At 37.3% G+C, this 14,417-nt stretch overlaps 1 protein-coding gene across 1 annotated transcript in view; it reads left to right on the forward strand.

Moving 5' to 3' along the window:
- Positions 1–5,545: 5,545 nt before the first annotated feature.
- Positions 5,546–14,417, forward strand: part of Asic5 (acid sensing ion channel subunit family member 5) — a 28,944-nt gene continuing 20,072 nt past the window's right edge. The window contains exons 1-3 of the mRNA XM_090343986.1: positions 5,546–5,585; positions 9,111–9,417; positions 12,967–13,204. Coding sequence (XP_090200112.1) covers positions 5,546–5,585; positions 9,111–9,417; positions 12,967–13,204 — 585 coding nt within the window. The remainder of the gene's footprint in view (positions 5,586–9,110; positions 9,418–12,966; positions 13,205–14,417) is intronic.

A 14,417-nucleotide genomic window follows, 5' to 3' on the forward strand; every position in this document is an offset into this window, starting at 1 on the left:
GGGAAACAATCACAGTATGGGGAAAATTATAATTGTGACTTTTCATATATTCATCGGAATTCAAAACCTTTTCTACTCTTTTTTTTTCTACAGAGGAGAGAAGAAAAGGGAAGTTTGGATAAATGGTAAATGATTTTTCTTAAGGGGAATCCATTGGCTTTAGAGAATAAACAATAGCCTGGGCAAAAGGCCATTAAACAAACCTAGTAAGGACAGAGATTATAAAAACTTCTCTTTGGGATGCAAATAGAGGAAAATGGCACATGACAAAGTCTGCCCAGTGTATCGGTACAGTCTTAAAATAAGAGTTTAACTAATGAAAGCTCACAGAAGTGACTAGAGACCAGGATTTTTTCTTTGGTGGATCTGGACTTTGGACACTTACAGAGGGCTACTCCCCTACTTCTGGGAAGGGAAGAAAAAAGAGAAGGCATATGAGCCTTCATTCTACTGCAGGCTCTCTGACCTTTTATTTTCCTGTGTATTAAATTGCTCAGCCTTCTAGGACACATCATCTCATAGGGGTTGGTAAATCCCAACTCTAGTCTTTTGTATCTGGTTTGCTTTCCCTTGATGTGATTTTGGAATCCAGCCATATTTGTTTGCTCCTAATGGCTGGAAAGCACTCTTTGGTATGTGAGTCATTACAACATCTGTGACCTTTGGGTCTAGTTTCTCTCCCTCCTCTGCACAGAAAGAGTCAAAGGGTAAGAACTGAACTGAATCTTGGAGCTTCCAAAATAAGATGGAGTAAATATATAGTGTGGATTCCTTTGTGGGTCCTCAGGAGATCTAAAACATGGGGCATATTATGGTAGGTTAGTGAGAGGTGCCTCAAAGCTTGTATGGATTAGAACTAGAAGGACAGGCAGGCACCTGTTTGGAAATGAGTATGCATACATTTCTTGGGAAGGATTAAGATGTGGGTCATTTGTCATCATTTTCTTGGAAGGAGAGGAGGTGTGTCCCATTTTCCTGGGAGGAAGAAGAAGTCAGGATGATAGGATCATAGGCATTTCCTAAAAAGGACTGCTCTTGACTCCATTCTCTGGTAACGGCTGAAATCAACACTTCTTGTTTTTTGTTTGTTTGTTTTCTTTTCTTTTATTTTTTTATTTTTTTTTGCCAATCCTGGGCCTTGAACTCAGGGCCTAAGAACTGTCTTTGGGCTTTCTCAAGACTAGAGTTCTGCCATTTGAGCCACAAAACCACTTGTGGCTTTTTTCTATGTATATGGTACGGAGGAATTGAACCCCAGTCTTTGTGCATGATAGGCAAGTGCTCTACCATTAGGCCAAACTCCTGACCCCTGCTTCTTGGTTTTGATTATGTTTCTTTCCTTGAATTTTGCTCTGTACTTCTGGAAGCAAACCTGGGGTAGTGTTGTTCATTTCTGATACTATTTTGTCTTTAAGGCTCAAATCTAGGGATGAGATCTTGAAAAAGATACTGAAAAATTCCAATTGCTTCTCAGCAAATACAGTATACTCCTTTCAAACGCTTTCTAATCTTGTCTAGAGGAAAGATTTCAGAGCGTGAAATCTGATAGCTCCCCATGTCGTACATTGAGTCACAAAGTTTTAGAGCTTTATAAGGCTAATTTTACTGTAAGTATGCACTTTTCAAAATAACGTGCTGATTAAGAATTAATAATGAATAGGTTAATAATTTCCTTATGTCACAATAGTGCCTACAATAAAGAGTACAAGGCTGGAACAAATTTCTTCATCTTGCAATAGTATTTATTGGTTTTGTTCTCCCTACCACATATTTTACTATGCAGTTGGATCGACAATAAAACAGGCCAATAAGCATCATGCCACATTTCTGGGTCTTTTATATTTCCTTCTTTATTTTCCAAGGCAAATTCTCAGTGAGATGAGTAAGAGTGCTTTGGTATTCCAAAGTCAAATCATGTAATTCAGACCAATAATTTTCTTTGTCATAAGTAGAATATCATCAGCTAATTTATCTGATTAGTGTACTGTACAATAATACTGTAACTAATCAATGCTTTCACAGAGCTTATAGCAGAACACTTATGTGTGAATCCTATTTTAGATCTTTTACCCAAATAAATATTTCAAGGAACTACTTATTTCTTTAAACATGCTAATCTGTACATTTACTCTGGTTTTACTTCCCATTGTCATCCAGGAAAATAAATAATCAGCATCTATTTTCAAGAAAAGAAACAGTGAAGCAAGCTGGGTATCCATAGCTCATGGTTATAATCCTAGCTACCCAGAAAATTGAGATTTGAGAATCCACATTAGGAGCCAGTCTCAGCAGAAAAGATCCAAGAGATTCATCTCCCCAGTTAATCAGCAAAAAGATGGAAATAGACATGTGGCTTGAGTGAGAAAATACCAGCCTTGAGCAAAAAAAAAAAAAGCCAAGCAAAAGCCCCAAACCATAAATTCAAGTACTATACTAACAACAACAACAACAACAACAACAACAAAAATTAATGAAGTGTGAGTATTCCACGTCACATCTCTTCATGTAGAGCCTGAAGTCTCAAATTTGCTGTTGAAATCTGAAGGAAAACTTGGAGCTAGCCTATCAATGTCCATGCATTATTCTAATAGCAGAGCATTGCTCAGGTGGTGAAAGTGAGGGGTTGCAACCCTGCACAGAAAAAGCAAAATGAAACAAAAGCAGGAGCCAGCAGTGATCCTTTTCAAAGAATTACTTATATGCCAGGTCACCTAAAGAGAATTTTTTGTTAAAAGACCCTATGAAGTTTTCAGACAATGGAATTAATGGGGAATACTTGAAGAATGCACACTGGTGTACGTAAGTAACTGGTACTGCTAAGAATGAACACATTTCTCTAGAAACTGGAAACTGATTGCAAATGCTTTTCTTTTATTTCCTGAGTTCAAGTCAGATAAAAGGTTAATTTCTTTCTCTGTCTAGGCTCTTATATTTGACCTTTTGAGTTTTTCAGTATTAATGGATGGCTTTTTGCTGTTGGTGTGGCTAATACAGGATTGGCAGGCAGTGATAGTCCTGAATACTCTTCATCTTGATTGAGTTAGGTTTGTTGTGTGGGTATGGTGGGGCTGAGGACAAGGAGAAGAAGACATTCAAAACATTCTTCTGTCTTATATCCTTGCCCAGACCTGGAAGGCATAAGAAGGGACATGTGAGTTTATCTCTAATGAGTTAATCTTTAGGAAAGGTAACAAATGATTTTAAAAATACAAGAAATAAAGAAGCTTTGAATTTAAACAAGAAGATAGAGGAAAATTGCAAAAGATTTGAAATTAAAACTTTCATCAGTCACTAATAGAGTAGCAGGAAGGAATGAAATATATTTTACAAGAGAACAGAACTATCTATCTGTGGCTCCTGACTGTTGTAGTTTACACTCTAAAGGAGGTAGGTGGAGAGAACCATAGTTCCAGGCCAGCTTAGGCAAAAAGTTAATGTGATTTCATCTTATCAAATAAGCTGGCTATCGTGGAATAGATCTGTATTTCCAGGTATGTAGAAGACCTTGGGAAGTAGATAATGGCTCAAGAACAACCTGGACCAAAAACATGAAATATTGTCAGAAAAATAAGACAAAAATATGCTGGCAGTATGGTTTAAGTGTTACAGTACGAAGTCTTGAATATAATGGCCAGGATCACCAAAAAAAAAAACAACAAAATATACAAAACAAACCATAGGTAATTATCAGTTTAATTTACCAAAGATCAAATACTTTCATTGTTTTTAATACTATAGGAGAGATAAACAAGTTGGAGCAAATAAGTAGTAACAAATTAGTAACTTCTTTAGGCATGATAAATATATATGTAAATATATACAGGGTTATATATGCATGAACACAAACATATTCTGGGGAGAATTCAAATGGTATAACTCCTTTGAACAACTAATTTGTTGTCTAACAAAATAAATACCAGATCTGGATATCAGTGGCTCACATCTATAATCTTAGGTACTCAGGTGGCTGAGCTCTGACAATCATGATTCAAAGCTAGCCTGGGAAGGAAAATCTGTGACACCCTTATTTTCAATAAACTACCAAACTGCTGGAAATGTAGATATTGCACAAGTGATAAAGCACTAAGTTTGAACATAAAAGCCCAGGGTCAGGGCCTAGATCCAGAATTCAACTCCCAGTGCTGGCACCAACAAATGAAAATGAACACACACACACACACACACACACACACACACACACACACACACAAGGAAGCTAGTACCTGCATTGTGAGGGGGTCAAGGAAGTGGTTAGACAAATGAAAAAAAAAATGAGACAAGAAAAATGCAATAACAAGATTCAATGCATAGCCTATGACCCTAAGAAAATTGATTTGGGTAGAATTGAGAGGTATGGAAAAGAGTAATGAGAGATGATATAGATGTCTTTTCCTGACATGTTGAATTATAACCCTTTTCATAATTAATGATAATAAGAATATAATTTTAAAAATAAAATTTCATTCTTTAATATCTTGCCTTTCTTCCATGCTGTCTCCCTTACTTTCTTTCTTCTGTTACTAGAAGCACTTTAGGGAAGGACATCAAAAAGTTTTCACCAAGTAATAAAAGAAAGGAATAGTAAAAGTAGTTAATGGATTTGAAGCACATTGGCACTGGTGCCTCCATTAGGGCATGTAGCTGAGGGAGTGTTATCGCTGATGAGATACATGCAATTCCTTATTACCATCAACAGATGGCAGCATTTACACAATAATGTGTAGCCTCCAATTTACTATTGCATAATTGTAATTTCTCCAGAATTCTATAAAACTAGCATGTGTGTTTTTACCTGATTTATACTATTTTTATAATTTAAGTTGATATTTTTAGTGCTTCACTTTATTGGTTTTTTTGCTTATTAGGAAGAAACCAAGAAAAATATTCTTTTCTGACAAAAACTCATTCCAACTTCATTTTGACTCAAAATTGCATGTAGAGAAAGAGAGCTCTTAAAGCTGAGGAGACTGTCTCAAGTGAGTCACTTCAGTGTCCTCTGGTTGCCAGAGGCTGCACTCTGGTGGCTCATATCTGTAATTCTAGTTGCTCAGGAACCTGAAATCTGAGGTTCGAGGTTCAAAACCAGCCTGGGTGGGAAAGTCCTTGAGACTCTTATGTCCAATAAGCTCTCCTCAAACCCGGAAGTAGAGCTGTGTCTCAAGTGCTTGAGTGCTAGTGTTGAGCACATAAAGCTTAGGGACATCACCCAGAAATTGCACAGAAATGAATAAATAACTAAAATAAAAGCACAGATACTCGGCAGGCTATTTCCTGGAATTTAAAAAATAGTTTCCTAATGATACTTTCTGTTTTTCACTCTGAAGTAGCTTCGCATTAGCCCATGAATGCCCATAGCTGCTTCTGTCAACATTTTTGTGTTTGTAGATTATGTGCTTTAATGAGGCTAAACATAGCAACACAAATATTTAAATTGCACCCACATTTTACAACCTTGACAGCTGTATTTTATATAAAGGCCACAAAATGAATATCATTATGGGTGAAAACTGGATATCTCTGAGGTCTCCTGCTCACTGCAGTCAGGATGGAAAAGAGAGAGAAATCAAAAGTATATTCTGAGAAAGGTACGGGAGGATGCAAACCATCAGAACCGTGAGTTCTTTCAGCCCCGAAAGAAGTAAAGGGGAACATCTTATTGATTTGGAATAGGTGTAATTTCCAATATCATGTTCAGCTGAAAAATATATTATTCATTATTTAGGGAGTACTCAAAAGGAGTTGAAAATATGACTGTGTGTTAGAATCAGGTTCTGTTGTTTCATTTCATTTGCTTCCTACCTGTTGTATTCTGCACGTTTGATTTTTAAAACAACATGACTTGGTCAGTGTTGCTAGAAATGTTCCTACTAGGCCCAACACCTGGGGACTGAGCCCTTTCCTGTAATTACAGTGTGTGATCTAGTGAGGAGTATAGCTGTTTCCAGCTTTGCAGATGGTGGGCCATGAACTAAATCAGTTCTACAGTTTCTGAGTGACAGACATCGCCATGCTTCTTCACTATTGACCTGAAATGCTATTTTTTAAAAAGTCTCTGGAACTAGCTAAGAATTCCTCAGGAAGGGAGACCAACTTATCAGGGAATCAATCTTCTTGAGTTGTGGTTTACGAAGGCAAGCTTGAAACTTGTGCTTTTAGGACCATGCTTCCCAGTGGTTATCTCTGATCGGTTGCCATGAGCGACACCCATGAGCCCCTCACCAGGGGCTTAGGCTCCTTTCAGAGGACAAGGTAAAGTTGTCTAAAAAAAACAAGCTGACTTTCTGTCAGGGTGAATTTACCTTCACATGGATTTGTAAACAACAGCTCAGCAATACAGATATGTTCCTGTGCTAAGTAATAAGAATAATAACATCTCCATGCTGCTAACATTTCACTGGGCTTGGATAGATGTAATATATGGTACTTGATATTAATTCATTAATACTGGATAGCATGAGCACTTAGAAAAGAGTGCATTAACCTTATTAAGAGTACATTAAAATTGTTTTTTAAATTTCATCTTTGAGAAGAACAAAGGCATTGTCATTCAATGAAGTAATATATAATGCAATGAAACCTAATCCATGTCACCCTCCCCATAATTCTCCATCCCTCCCAACCCACCCTTTCTCTTAATATTCATTGAAATTAGAAACGACATTTTCCTCTTCCTCTCACCCTCCTTTCCCTTCTCCTATTGATTCCTTTCCCTTCTCCTGGTGATTCTTCTCCCCCTCTATACTTTTGACTACCCAGTTCCTGATGTTTATTTTGTTGAACTGTGAATAAGCCTTTCACATCATTTGAGTTCTCCCTTGAATCTACCATATTTTGGGCAATACATTTGTATGAATTTGGATATCACCCGAAAGTGTATGTTTACATATTAATTCAAGCTTCCATATATGAAAGAAAACATACGTCCTCTGTCTCTCTGGCTTTGAGTTATTTCACTGAACATGTTTGTCCTCCCAACTCCATCCTTCCATTTCTTTGGAAATGATGCAATATCATTATATTTACTTTTTGGGGGGCTGGCCAGTCATGGGGCTTGAACTCAGGGCCTGGGCACTGCCCTTGGATACTTTTTGCTCAAGGCTAGAGCTCTGCCACTTGAGCCACAACACCACTTCCAGATTTTTCTGTGTATGTCGTACTGAGGAATCGAACCCTGGGCTTCATGCATGCTTGGCAAGTACTCTACCACTAGGCTATGCTCTCAGCTTTTATTTAATTTTATTTTGGGGCCAGTATCAGGGCTTTAATACAGGGCCTCTTGCTATGCCTCCACTTCTAGGATGCTTTTTTCTAGTTAAATAGAGATGAGTCTCTCCAATTTGCCTGCCAAGGCTAGCTCCAATTCTGAGTCTAGCTAACTAGGTGTTAGCCATGGGTGCTTGGTATTTGAAATTGCTTCCATAGAGCCACAGTATTTTTCTTATTTTCTAAATGACTTCTAACTTAGAGTCCTATAAATGCGCAATTCTCTTCAATGCTTATTGTGGCTAGGTTCTGTGGGCTGAACTAGGTACACAAATTGTGTTATGCAATACTGTAAAACACAAGACAGCTTCCATTGCTGGTGCTTGACAGAGGAGGTGGAAGGAAGAGGAAGAACCTTGTCTCAGGTTGCATAGAATGGAAGCTATGGGGCTGGACCAGAATTAGGTTTTCCCATCAAAGCCCAGCATGACTCCCACTTCCAGCTGATGAAGTCAAAGCAAACTAGAAGAAAATTCTAATCATGTCCTATAATACCAAAAGCATCTCAGTGTAATCCTCATGGATTGGGTTTCTGACATACAGCATCAACAAACATTACTTGACTATTGATAGCTACAAAAGGATACATTCACCTATTCAGCTGAAACTTACTTAACAATGACACTTTAACTTTTTAAAAATGGTTACTAGGGTTTGAACTCAGGGAATCATACATACTTTCAGCCCTGTTATCTTCTGGTTATTTTGAAAATGGAATCTAGAAAGCTTTTTCTGCCCTGGCTGGCCTCAAGTTACATTCCTCCATATCACAGCCTCCTGACTAGGCATGCATCACTGGTGCCAGACTTCTACTAATGTCATTTTAACATTTTAAACATTCTGAGTAAATAATCTATAGAGAAATAAAATAGTTGGGTATGAAAGCATATAAAACATAAAAAGTTACATCTAATATAAACTGTAACACCACAGAACAGAGATGAATGGAAGAACTGACTTCTTGGAGCTTCACTTGTGACTCTCAGATGAGTAACCCTAAACAGATTGTGGTGGCTCCTTTATGTAATCCCAGAGGAGGCTGAGATTTGAAAATAGCAGCTTGAAGCCAGACTGGTATAGACAAATTCAGGAAAATCTTTTTTCCAGTTAACAAGCAAAAAGCCAGAGGTGAAGATAAGGCTGAAGTGGTAGGATGCCAAGCATGAGAAAGCATGCGGTCTGGAGTTCAAACCCAGAACTGACTTTTAAAAAATGACAAAAGGGAAACCCTGATTTTATTCATGGCAGATAAAGAATTTTTATTCTTTCAGGAGAGGAAGTAATTTAAACGTTAATGCAATTTTTTTTTTTTTTTGCCAAACCTGGGGCTTGATCTCAGGGCCTGGGCACAGTCCTTGAGCTTTCTTAAGGCTAGCACCCTGTCACTTGAGCCACAGTACCATATCTGGCTTTTTTTGTGTATGTGGTACCAAAGAATCAAACCCAGGGATGTGTGAATGCTAGGCAAGCACTGTGATGCTAGGCCATGCTTCCAGCTCCATTTGTTTTAGATTGTAAGTTGTTGTGAATAACCCACTCACGGAAAGGTAAATTTGAAGCTGGAAATTATAATCAATGCATAAGATGCCATTGAACTTTCTCATTAACATTAGGCATATTCTCAACAGCTTTAACACAATCCCAGTAGATGCATTTAACTAACACTTATACTTATTGATTCCACAATAAATCATCCAATGCAAAGTCAGTGTTCACTCTGATGTACACAGAAAGAATATCAACTGTCTACTCATAGGTAAATTGTGATTTTTCTTCTATAGAGAACATTAGATTTCCTTAACTCATGACTTTTCTTTGTTTTAACTCTTCTGTCAACCAAACCGAAGGACTCTTAGAAAAGATAAAGCTTTACCTTTCCAAGAAGCCACTGCTATCTCCCACGGACCGGAAGAAGTGTGACCATGACTTTGCCACCTCCACATCCTTTCATGGGGTACATAATATTGCTCAGAACCAGAACAAAGTTCGCAAGGCCATCTGGTTGACCGTGGTACTGGGCTCCGTCTCACTGCTAGTGTGGCAGATCTATAGCCGTTTGGTCAACTACTTCACCTGGCCAACCACTACCTCGGTAGAAGTGCAGTATGTGGAAAAGATTGAGTTTCCAGCTGTGACATTTTGTAACTTGAACAGGTAAAATTTAATTTTTAAGTCTATAGATTTTCTAATGCAACTTTAAGTAGACGATTGGTATAACATCTTCTCCCTTGATGTTTAGTATAGGTGAAACATTGACTTTTTAATTGTATTTAAATATACACATTTAGGAAAAGAAACAGAATGACTAGCTTTCTCTGTTATTTTCCTTATTTGTTTTCCTGATTTCACAATTATATCTTAGGTAAATCTCAAATTGTATGATTAAGTCTGGATTCCTGTATTTTGTGTTTGCCACTTAGCAAAAACAAAACAAAGCAAAAACAAAAAAAGAAACATAGCTAACAAAATGCAATGTGCTAATTGAGTCATAAGAGAAAATTGTGGCTCATTCTTGTAATCATGGCTACTTAGGAGGCTGAGATATGAGGATAGAAGTTTGAATCCAGCCCAGGCAGAAAGGTCTATGAGATTCTTATCTCCAATTAATCACTAAAAAGGCAGAAGTTGAGTGTGGTGCAAATTGTAGGGCCGCAGCCTTGGGGGGAAAAAAAAGACAAATGACAATACCCAGGCCCTAGTTCAAGCCCTAACCAGTACATGGACAAAGAAAAATTAGAGAAGGAAAGGAGGAAGCAAAGAAGGAATAAAGAAGGAAAGAAAGCTGGGACAGGAGGAGTCTGAGAATCCAGAGAAGAAAGTAGCAGTCTCTGTGTGGGTATCATGGATACTGGATCATTAAATTTGACTTCAAGAGTCACTGGTGGAGATGAGGAAAGTCTAGAAAATAGAGTAGTTGTGCAAATTACACAGCAATAATCTAGTAAGCATGTGGTGTTATCTTAATAGATGCAGGTGAGGTCACCTGGACAGGCACATGAAGCCCTGAGCTGAGAAAAACGAAACACGTAATTTAGTGATCTGTTACCAGTTCTTGGGTCCTTGATGACAACTCCCTCCAAAAAGCTTCAATTCACAGCCAGGCTGCCAAGTCTGAAAGGAGAAGGCAGCATTCTCCCATGTAGCTGCACAGATACTGCCTTGTAATTGTTTAGTGATGGTCTACCATGAAGCTGGAATGACCACTGAGTGGATTTCCACACACAAAGGAGGGAAATTCTTCAGAATTCTCCTTGGTCAGTTATTTACATTTTCATAGCTTTGATTTACATAGACACATGGACACATACTATATATCTTATACATATACTTCCTTTTATACTACATATGTTCATCATTAAATAATGTACTTCATTTTATGTTTATATGTTTTCTACATATGTATGTGTATTACCTGTGGTATAGTATTAACATATTTTAAATATAAATTTATGTTTTATTATATGTAGGTTATATATGACATCATCTATACGTTATCACAATACACACAGAAGTATACACATATGTGGCTGGAGGAATGGTTCAAATGGTACAGCCCTTGCCTGCCCACCCCTGAGTTCAAACCACAGTACCACCAAATAAAAAAGAAATAATATCATCCACTTTACATAATTGTCATTACCTCTGATCAGATAATATCTACTTCCATTTTCTTTCATTCTGAGAAAAGTCTAAAATAGCTGCTTAATGTATTTCTACTTCCATTTTCTTTCATTCTAAGAGTCTAAAACAGCTGCTTACTATATTACTAAGAGCCTGCACATAATAAGACAGGTTTGTATGGCTGATGGTATTTCAAGTATTGAAGCACTCCATCAAGGTCTCTGGTAGCACAGATATGTCACACTCCCTTGCTAGAGAAAAGTTTTTCTGTATGCCTTGCCTTCCACTCTGTGACATGGCTACATTCTAACAAAAGCAAAGGCTGGTGGCTGGTGCCCTTAATTGAAAGAAAACAAAGACACTACTTCCAAAAGTACACAGGGAAGAACCCCCCCCCCCAGACTTCATCACCAAGGAAGAAAATGTAACTTTGAAGATATTGTTAAAATGTAATTCCTTAAAGTCTATGGAAATTATCCTATAAGACTATAGAATATTAGTAAATATTTATTCAGAGCTTCTATTTGATGGCAGTAACAACAGTGGAAGTCTATGGAGTGTAAAGTATGTATCTTTTCCCTTATCTTGTCTTGTGCTTCCATGTCACAGAAGGCCAGGAAGAGCTCCAGTGTGCTCGGAGGGTATAGGCTTCCAGCACATTTCCATTATTCAGCTCCATGTTGCAGAGGCTGAATTCTAGGAATATACAGCTTAGACACTGGCAATGCCCTTCCTCCATGTAACTCCCACTTACAGCTCCTATTGGAGCTACACCCCAGAGCCGGTAGTCTGAGATATTGAATGATTCTCACCCCAGTTTGCCCACTAAGTAGAGATTTCACCTAGGGAGATACAAGGTTTCAGTAGCAACTAAATTGCAAGATATTTCTCAGAACAAGAGCTGGACTGTAATGATAGCTATTCCTGGGCTGAGTTTAAACTGCAATCCTCAGGTCTTAGCATCCTGAATAGCTCTGTTTGCACAATGAGCCACCAGGCCCCACTAAGGAGGAATTTTTCTACAGTTTTACAATTTTGAAAAGAAGGAAGACACATAAAAATAGAAATAAAATACAATAAACTACTAAATATAAGTGCTTCATAAACGATCATTTAAACTATATGTATACTATACTACGTATTTTATTACTGAGAATACTATTCATTTTATAATATACTAAATGAAGAAGTATTTATATATAAATGACTTCTTTTTATTGGCTTTAGATAATTACCCGAGAAAAATGCTTCCACATAACTTACATATGTTTAATAGGTTTCTGAATTTGAATTGAAGGCATTGCTTGAATTGGTTGAGATTTATGTTTCACTATGATTTTAACTATGCAATTCATGTCATATTGCATTTCAATTAGTAAATAAATAATTTTTAAAAAGAACACATTGCATTTTCTTTTCCATTCATCTTTCTCCCGAGGAAAACAATAATTAATGACACAGAACAAACAAAATATGGCTGGCGCTGTGTCATCAAAAGCCTGGCTGGCAGGTGTAAGACCCTGAGCTCACCCCAGTGATGAAAACCACCACAACAAAAAACCAAAAATGATCTTTCCAGGATGATATGAGCAAAACTTCAGGCATAGAAAACACAGCAATCTAATTTTCTTGTAATATTTCTTTCTAGAGAAAAGAGAAGATTGAGATTGGAACAGGCCTGTGTGAAGACAATGACATTGTATTTGAGTACTTCCTCTGTTTCATTGTAGTGAATCAGTTTTGGGTGATAGAAAAATACGATATAAAGTGTTACTGGTATAAAATATCAGCTTACAATTTCCCAGGAGCCAGGGGCTTGTATGAGTGGATTCATTGCTCTGGATCAGGCTTTGGGGGTAGGGTGGGGAGGGATAGCAATCTTAATCCGTCCTTAGGAAGGAAGGCTTAGCTTTGGGTATTTGTAGAAGGACTTTTCAGTCCAGCATATCAATTTGAAGTACAATGCAGCTTGATCAGTGCTACCCCTTTCACCATATCTTGTGAAAGAGGGAGTGTAAAAGATAAGAAGATGCTAATTTAGGGTTGTATTTCTCTGACCATTATTTTTATTCCTACCAATAGGTTCCAAACTGATGCTGTAGCCAAATTTGGCATTATTTTTTTCTTATGGGACGTAGTCTCCAAAGTTCTTCATCTGCAGGAAACCAGAGTCAATTTCACTGATTCTGATGAGGCTATTGATTTTGCTGCCAGTCACCAAAACTTCAGCATCATAGAGTTTGTGAAGAACAATGGTTTCTATCTCAATAATAGCACTTTGTTGGATTGTGACTTTTTTGGAAGGCCATGCAGCCCAAAGGTAATGATTCTGAAATGTCTCCAAATAGCATGATGATAATAAGCTTCTTTGTGCATCGTTTCACACTGAGATAAAGTTCACTTCCTTGGATAATTGACCTGAATTTGATAAGCTCTGCTAGTTACCTTCTGCTTTATATTATCAGAAGATACACAATACTGTGAACCACCTTGCTTTTTTCAAGGTATTAGACAGAAAAAAAGATGCTGTCATGGCCTTTCTCTTCCAAAAGAAAAGCAATTTCACAAGAGAACATTTTAATCTTAATTCTTCAGTATCCCACTCTATTTTTATTGGAACCTGAAACATTTCTATTATGATTAAGTCATTTCTGTTTTTTACTGTATTATGAGAGGATATAGAAGATGACAGTACCCCAGTATACAAAGAATAATATGCAATATATAATGTCTATGATGCATATTCACACTCACAATACTTATAAAATTCTGAAGGTATTTTGTTTCCTTGTGTGTGGGGGGGGATGTTTTTTGTTTGTTTGTTTGTTTTTTGTCTTTTGCTTGAACTCTGGGTCTAGATGCGGTCTCTGAGCTTCTTTTACTCAAGGCTAGCACTCTTAACACTTGAGCCACAGTGACACATCTGGCTTTTTCTCTAATTAATTGAGCCAGCCCAGACTGGCTTCCAGCTATGAACCTCAGATCTCAGCCTCCTGAGTAGTTAGGACTGCAGGCATGAGCCACTGACAGTTGGCTGCTTTTTTGTTTAGTTTTTTTTTTATTTTTTAATAGATGTAGCATAGTTTGAAATTAAGGTCCTCATACTTGTTAAGCAACTACTCCCCTGCTGAGCCATGACTATAGTACACTTTTTTCTATTAATTATTATTGAACTATATAGTCTTGCTTTTTGTCCCAGCCTCAGAGCAGAAATCCACCTACTTTAAACATCCCATTGTAGCTTCTTCCATTAAGACAGAACTTTGTAGACTTTCCTGCTCAGGCTGCCTTAGAAATTTGATCATCCCAATCTTGACTTTTCCAAATAGCTAAGATACAGATGTCAACCTTCAAAACTCAGCAAAAATTTATGACTAAATTACTTATATCATTTATTTCCATTGGAAATAAAATGATAACACCAGGAATCTATTAATAAAGCATGTAGGCAATGTGTATGGCACCTATTTTTTTTACCTCACAAATTTGATCATCTCTGTTGCAAAGTAAAGTTTACAAACTCATGGTTCCAT

Source organism: Megascapheus bottae, chromosome 13 (assembly GCF_031878675.1).
Source record: "Megascapheus bottae isolate mThoBot1 chromosome 13, mThoBot2.hap1, whole genome shotgun sequence".
Lineage (NCBI taxonomy): Eukaryota > Metazoa > Chordata > Mammalia > Rodentia > Geomyidae > Megascapheus > Megascapheus bottae.